At 38.5% G+C, this 8,230-nt stretch overlaps 1 protein-coding gene across 1 annotated transcript; it reads left to right on the top strand.

Annotated features, from left to right (window-relative positions):
• The first annotated feature begins 3,259 nt into the window (after positions 1–3,259).
• On the top strand, positions 3,260–6,011 carry epcam (epithelial cell adhesion molecule). Its single transcript, XM_061964714.2, has 9 exons — positions 3,260–3,633; positions 4,210–4,311; positions 4,402–4,663; positions 4,765–4,830; positions 4,943–5,009; positions 5,083–5,181; positions 5,253–5,450; positions 5,530–5,574; positions 5,681–6,011. The coding sequence occupies exons 1-9, from the start codon at positions 3,573–3,575 to the stop codon at positions 5,702–5,704; spliced, it is 924 nt and encodes a 307-aa protein (XP_061820698.1). The 5' UTR covers positions 3,260–3,572; the 3' UTR covers positions 5,705–6,011.
• The last annotated feature ends 2,219 nt before the right edge of the window (positions 6,012–8,230 follow it).

The raw sequence follows: 8,230 nt of genomic DNA, 5'->3' as shown, positions 1-8,230 counted from the left end.
TATATATACATATAGTACAGTACATAGTAATGAAAACACAATTGTTCGACTAACTGTACTATACTTGCTGCTTACTTAAAAAAAAAAAACACTTACCTTTCACTATTTGAGTAGCCTTTGTTCTGCCATTTGAGTACTGGCGAGCGAACTCTGAATCAGAGAACATATCTTTCACGGATTTGTTGAAAACATCCGCAAATGAGAATGGGATGTTGCTTCCAAGGTGGCCCATAATACTGCGTTGCCGCCGCCTTGTGCTTCTCTGACCGTTCATGAGTGACTATATCCATTCCGCCATCGTGTTATGGGTTATAGATAAACCTATGGATAACGGAGACATATATAATAGTCTGCTTTTCAGGTGAGAGGACGCTAAAGGCAGTGCCTTTAAGGCACGCCCCCAATATTGTTTGTCCGGCTGGAAATTTTGGACATTACTACTTGCACTAGTTTTAATAATAATGATAGTTTAATAATAATAGTTTTTAAGCAATGCATGATGGGAATCCGGATGTTGTGTGTCAGTGTATTAACGTGCCGGCTGGTATAAACACAGGCTGAGAAATAGCTCCGTGCCTGCCGACTTTATGGGTTATAGATAAACCTATGGATAACGGACACATATATAATAGTCTCCTTTTCAGGTGAGAGAGGATGCTAAAGGCAGTGCCTTTAAGGCACGCCCCCAATATAGTTGTCCGGCTGGAAATCGGGAGAAATTCGGGAGAATGGTTGTCCCGGGAGATTTTCGGGAGAGGCGCTGAAATTCGGGAGTCTCCCGGAAAATTCGGGAGGGTTGGCAGGTATGGCCCCCAGCCAAGTTTTTTTTAGCACAATGAGGCCTCAGAGTTAAAATGTTTGGGACCCCTTTTCTATTGTATTGTTTTATGTAATATTTCTTACCTAAAAGTTATTTTAAATTCATGTTACATGTTAAACTGTGCTGTCTTAAAATACATAGATTTCAAAGGGCAATGTTGTTTTGAGACACGAGTGGTTAGAATTCTGTCAGACAAACAATTAAGTGTAAATTTATGTACTACTGTTATACTGTACATAAAACTTATTTTTATGCAATCTGATATAATTATTAGATTGCGCTGGTTTGTCAGTTGAGACAGGTGGCATTTGCTGCCAATGTTTATACATAGTAAGTATTATCTTTTATCTGGCATACTTTTATATTTTTGAGAATGTGCTCTCCAGTTTATATTTATCATTATGATAATGATGCTACATCCGGTGCTGCTAAACTGTGTTTCATTATCTTACTGAAGTAATAACAATAAAGCATTCAAGTCAATTATATTTATGTACATTTTTAAAATTCTGTTCTGTTTTGATTTCTTTGAAATTACAGAGGACAGTTTATTCTGTCAGTTATTTGATTTTTTTTAACATTTATATATCATAACATTTTTCTCCAAAGGCCACCTGTGTCACAGGGTGTAGGTGACGAACCCCAAGATGCAGAGAGGGTGGCAGGCATTGAGCAGGAAAACATGATTTAATTTAACACTAAAACAAGAACAAACAAAAGAGTACAAACAAAAGGCGCGCACAAGGCGGAGAACAAACTTGGCCATGAACAAAAACTAGTACAAAGGCTAACTGTGGACAAGAAACAAAAACACTTACTGTGACACGAAGGAACTATGACATGAGCAGAGTGAACAGAAGTAGACACAGCTACAATGACAAGTATTAATGACATTGACAATCATAATGACAATACTCCAGCCCTGACTGGAGGGAAAAGCAGGACTAAATAGTAGCTGGCTGATTGACACCAGGTGTGGCCAGGTGCCAATCAGCCACAGCTGAGGGGAAAAAAGCACTCAGGGATACAAGCAGGAAATAAAGACAAAATAAGAGCGCTGACAGGAAATAAAGACAGACACAGAGGACAAACTAAAACATGGCCAAACTGTCAGGGACAAGCCTGACAACCTGTCCTGTTTCAGTCCTAATCTTGGTGTTTATTTAACTCATCCTATTGAAATAATAGCAAGTACTAGGTTTATATATATTGGTGAGCAGGAGCTGACTTGTGTCATCTCTGATGTAGTTTACTGTAGCTTGCAAGGTTGTTCTTTAAGTTTCCAGAAAATGTTAAAAAGTATTTTTTTGCTGTACTGTGAATAATGTTGGGCACAACAATGTTGTTACTGTCTTGTGTGGTGAATCCCAGAAAGAGTATTGGCTACTGTGTAGCAACTATAATGGGAATGCATTTTAAACAAATAAACAAGGTCACACAATTAGTTTACATTGAGGACAATATCCTCAGGTAAATAAAACTTCACTGAAACTTAAAGCAGTGACTCACCTGCATGGACCATGACTCACAACGGTTTCTGAAAACTGGTTTCAGTCTTAAAACATACCCAACATAATAACTCAGACAGTCCATTTCGTCATCATGTGACAGTATGTCTATGATGAAAAAAATTAACTACAAATAAAATAACTATGAACTAATTAGTACTAAGCTAAAATGTTTCTGGTGTTCATTTATAAAACCCAATTTAGTGACAAACAATCAAATCTATTGATATAAACAACAATATCTGAGGAAAAACGGTGTTACTATTATTGTACAATGATATGGCATACACTTATGAGTGAAACTGCTAATTAAAATGTGAAGTGAAGTGAAGTTAATTATATTTACATAGCGCTTTTCTCTAGTGACTCAAAGTGCTTTTGCATAGTGAAACCCAATATCTAAATTACATTTAAACCAGTGTGGGTGGCACTGGGAGCAGGTGGGTAAAGTGTCTTGCCCAAGGACACAACGGCAGTGACTAAAATGTGGATCATTTCAAAATCTTAAACTTTATAATATATATATATATATATATATATATATATATATATATATATATATATATATATATATATATATATATATATATATATATATATATATATATATATATATATATTTGAATAAACAAGATAATTATATATATGTTGCCAAAGACAACAATTGACATTAAAAAGTGTAAAAGTCACAACCATCTTGACCACAGTCTCAGAACATGCATTGAAACTAAAAATTACATTCATGTTTATTTTTGTGAGGAGTTTCAAGCAGGGTATTAATAAATTCTCATATAGATAGGTAGATTAAAAAAATTTATGACGAAAAGAATTGAGTAAGCGCCTGGTTACCAAATATGGTCACACCGGGAACGGTGCGCGTGATTTTTTTTAATCCCACCTACTTCGTTACCTACGCAAGTGCTTGTGACGTGTAGACACTGCGTGTGTTATAAATTGTCTTCACGACTCCTCTGCAGTTCATACGCAACAGTCAGTTAGACCTGCAAAGTAGAGTTGAGAGACACACCTGTTTGTAGAGGCGTTACCTGACGTGCGCGCGCCCGTGTTCAGCCCAAACAGGTTGGACGAGAACACACCTGAAGGAGGAAAAGGAAGCTTTTGTCTGCGTGGACTCGACGCTCACCTCCATTTTTTGACCTCTGTGGACGGCGAACGGATCAAAATCGAACGAGGGAAACTTTTTAGTCAACTTTTTACTTTTTTTTACTTGTATTAATTCTACTATGAAGATGTGGATTGTTCTTGTGCTCACCGCCCTCGCGGCGGGAGCCTCGGCCCAAGGCTGTAAGTCATTTATTGAACTTTTTTAGCGACGAGCAACGAAATTCGTTTGGTTCCATTGTACTACATGCGTTTTAAGTAGCTCAAGTCGTTTTTAAGCAATAATATGATTTTATAGTGTTAATTGGCCTACCCACTTGTTAGCATTTATGTCGTCATGTCTCTCCTTTGCTGGTCGCTTGAACGTATCTAAGGTGTGTTTAATTATTTGATAGGGGAAAGATTGAAATTGTACTCAATGCGCATATCAAACTCATTCAGTTTCGTTGCTGAGTGGGGGTGGGGAATTGTTTGCCCCGCTCCCCCGGGACATCTCTGTTTTGAGAAACCAACGCCCATTTTAAGTTAGCCCGTATTGCTCAGCAGTGTACTTTAGTCGTATAAGAAGTAACGCTTTTTTAACCATATCCCTTATTTTAATACATGCATTTAAATGATAAAAATTAATAAATAAATACATCCTCTGTCTAATATAAATAGTGTATCCACAGTTGTTTATATAAAAAACCGAAACACAATTATTTTTATTTATGAAAATAAATCATACTGTATTTATCTAATCCATTTTGTTCTCCATAGGTTCCTGTAGCACAATGAAGTGGGCCACCTGCGATGACAATCCTTGTACGTGTTACGTCCTGGTTGGTGACCAAACGAAGCAGACGCTAGACTGTTCTACATGTAAGTAAACCATCACTTTTTACCGACCTGGACATACTCTACCCCAAGATTGTTTGACACATATCCCCCCCGCCCCCCTTTCTTCCTCAGTGATCCCCAAATGCTTTTTGATGAAGGCTGAGATGTACAGAGCCAAAAAAAACCTAGACACCCGTACAATCGGAGGAAAGCCGGTAGAAACCGCCTTTGTGGACAATGATGGCATCTACGACCCAGAGTGCGAGAACAACGGCAAATTCAAGGCCAAGCAGTGCAACAACACTGAGGAGTGTTGGTGCGTCAACAGCGCTGGCGTACGCCGAACAGACAAGGGAGACAAGGACCTTAAGTGTGAGAAGCTGGTGGAGACCTAGTAAGTTGTTCCAGTCTTTAAAAAAACAACAAAAAAACAAAAATCCCCGCAACGGGGAAAGCCAATTTTATCGCAGGATTCTAAAATGTTTTGTCTTCCAGTTGGGTTCGTCTTCAGCTGACCCACAAAAAAATGGACAGTCCTGTTGATGGCTCCAAAATGAAAATGTAGGTGTCACCTGGTGCACTAAGCCAATTCATACCAATAAACATTAGTATACTTTTGGGTTGTACAATGTATATAGAATATTTTCAGTAAATGATTTTATTCACCTTACAGGGCCATTGCAGATGCCATTCATAAGCGCTACGGCAACTTTAACAAGGATATGGTGGATAAGGTTGAGGTGAGGAACACCTGACTGTTAACTTGACTTTAAAGATGTGTATATTGAAATAAAACATGCTGTCTTTCTGCAGTATGACGCAGACTCCCGCATGATTGTGGTGGATGTGAAGAAGCCTAAGGGAGAGCGTAAGAGCGATCTGAGCGATATGGCCTACTACATGGAGAAAGATGTACGGTCGAGCCCTATTACACTTACAATGAATACAAAGACATGCTGATCATCCTTTTGTCTCGTCTCCAGGTGAAAGTGCTGCCACTGTTCAAGAACCAGGAGAAGTTTGAACCTATGGTCGATGGCAAGAGGCTGGAGATGGAGAACATTCTGGTGTACTATGTGGACGAGGAGGCCCCAACATTCACCATGACGCATCTTACCGGTGGCATCATCGCCGTCATCGTGGTGGTGGTGCTGGCTGTGGTCCTCGGCCTGCTACTCCTGGTGAGTTCACATAAACACACCACTCGAAAGATCTTCACCTTCAGTTACTCACAAGTTTTTTGTTTTTTTTTGTCTGTAGTTTTTCATCAGAAGACGCCAGAGTCAAAGATACAACAAAGCTCAGGTAAGAGGAATTCAAAGTTTCCCACTCCTCCTGTAACCTTAATCGACATATTTGTAATTGTAATATTATGTAATTCAAATATTGTTTTTGTCTGATTGTTACACAGCAAAGAGAGATGGATCCTATGTAAGATCAAGTGTCATCTTGGGATGCACATACTTGCAGTGTGCCATTTATACCATTCTACTTGAGGAAGACCAATTTTGTAAATGAACAATCAATTGCTTGTCATTGGCGCTTTTCCTACTGCATTCTATTTATAAACTGTAAAGTCTTCAGCATTCTACCGTCTTGACGCCATAATGAACTGTGCTTTTGGAAAGTAGTCCTAGCAAATGTTGCATATTAATTTTAGAACAGTTGAACTTTTTTGATTGTACAGTTTCTTACAAGAGTGTTTTTGTTGGATTTGTTTTTAATAAAAATGTTTTAAAGACCATGGTTCCACTTTCTGTGTTTTAGGTCATTTTGATATGACCGATTTGCTAATGTTATTAATCGTGAAAAGATTACAGGAAGTCACGAGAGCCCTCCCTTTTGTACAGTATGAGACCCTAATTTCAAACTAAATGCTGTTGCATTTATGAATGACTTCACTAATTGTGTGTAATTAGTGCATTCAGTGTCATTCCACACAAGACTTTTTGACAAAAAGATTGAGATCCTAATGTGTTTGAATATTACAATATATTAAGTGCATGTGGCCTTGTGCTTAAACATACAAAGTGTCAACTTTCTCACTTTCCCCTGGAAACTCTGGTATTCTGCCCCATTTCCTGTGCCCTCCTGTTTGTTTCTTGTATTTTAACTTTAATGGGGGGAGAACAAAAACCTTTACGCTACTGCCTGAGCAGCACAGTAATGGAAATAGAGGCAATACACGGGCAGCATTGATGTAACACATCGTGTAGCTAAAATCAGGCTTAAAAAAATAAAACCAAAACAGTAAAATAGCACAGTTGCGCCACAATAGTCTTTTATCATTCATTTTATGTACCACTTGAACTTATCCATATCCCATCTGAATCAGGACGGATGGCGAGGGTATACCTGAGACTGTCATCAGCCAATCGAAGGGCACAAACAACCATTCACACGTGGAAAATGTACAGTTATCAATAAACCTAACACCACCAGTCCACTTCACATTTTCTAGAAAGAGAAATGTTTTAACGGGTATGCTGTTAGCACCTTTACTGTTAGAAACATACCGTGTTTTACGGAAAATTTTCCTTTTCTTCAAATGTATACAGGTATGCTGGCAACCGTTTTACTTGTGGACACTTCCCCTTTTTTCGCTCACATATTTTAAGTGCAAATGTTGACATGCATGCTGTCAACACCTTAACTGTAAGGAGATTCCCCTCATTTTACTGAACATTTCCCTTATTTTCAAATGTTTACATGTTCAAACTTTTTCCTACTGAAAATTTCCGGTATTTTCCTAAAAAGGTCCCTTTTTTTAATGCAAATGTTGACAGGTATGGTCTTAATCATTTTCTTGGTGGACATTTCCCCCATTTTTCTGAAAATGGCCCTTATTTTCCATTGTAAATATTGACAGATATGCTGTCAACCATTTTCCTTGTAGACACTTACCTTTTTTCTCTCCTGAATTTCTCACATTTTAAAATGCACTTACATGTCAACACCTTTACTGTGAGATTTCCCTTATTTTACAGAAAATTTCCCTTTTTTCAAACGTTTACATGGATGTTTAAACTTTTTCCTACTGAAAATTTCCAGTATTTTCCTAAAAAACGGTCCCTTTAAAAAAAAAAAAAAAAGCAAATGTTGACAGGTATGCTTTTAACCGTTTTCTTGGTGGACATTTCCCCCTTTTTCCTGAAAATGTACCGTATTTTCCAATGTAAATATTGACAGGTATGCTATTAACCCCTTTCCAGATGGAAATTTCCCTTATTTTCCCAGAAATTGCCCTTATTTTCAAACATTAGTGCATTGGCAACCTTTTTTGTGGTGGAAATGTCTATTTTCCTGAAAATGTCCCTTATTTTCAAATGCAAATGGAAACAGGTGCGTGCAAACATTTTCAACTCTGGAAAATGTATGCTGCTAGCTGCAAGGGTTCTGCTTTAGTCAAACAGTATTGTGTTCTGAGACACACATCACATAATCTACAGGGAGCAGGTGGTAGAGGTGAACAGCACCTTGTCCCCCCCCTCTCGGTGAGCTGTGGAGTCCCCCAAGGCAGTGTATTGGGGCCTTTACTGTTCCTAATATACATAAACGACTTGTCATCAGCATGCGACTGTGAATTGTTCTTGTTTGCGGATGACTTGGCCCTGCTGGTATCAGACAAAAACAAGTCACAGGTGGAGAAAATCCTCAGTGCTGAACTCTGTAGAACATGCTCCTGGCTCGCTGACAACAAGCTATCCATACACTTGGGTAAAACGGAATCCATCCTATTTGGGTCCCACATCAACCTTAAGAAAGTCAATGACTTCACTATAAAAGTGGGTGACATTATCACCAGGAAAGATGAGGTCACCTACCTAGGTTCCATTCTAGAGGCTATTCTTTCCTGTGATAAAATGGCAACCAAGGTAATCAAAAAGGTCAACCAACGAACGAGATTTCTCTATAGAATCTCCTCTCTGGTCAACAAAAGCGCCATGAGGATTCTGGCTGG

This window comes from Nerophis lumbriciformis, linkage group LG02 (assembly GCF_033978685.3).
Source record: "Nerophis lumbriciformis linkage group LG02, RoL_Nlum_v2.1, whole genome shotgun sequence".
Classification (NCBI taxonomy): Eukaryota; Metazoa; Chordata; class Actinopteri; order Syngnathiformes; family Syngnathidae; genus Nerophis; species Nerophis lumbriciformis.
This window is presented reverse-complemented; position numbering and strand designations above follow the sequence as displayed.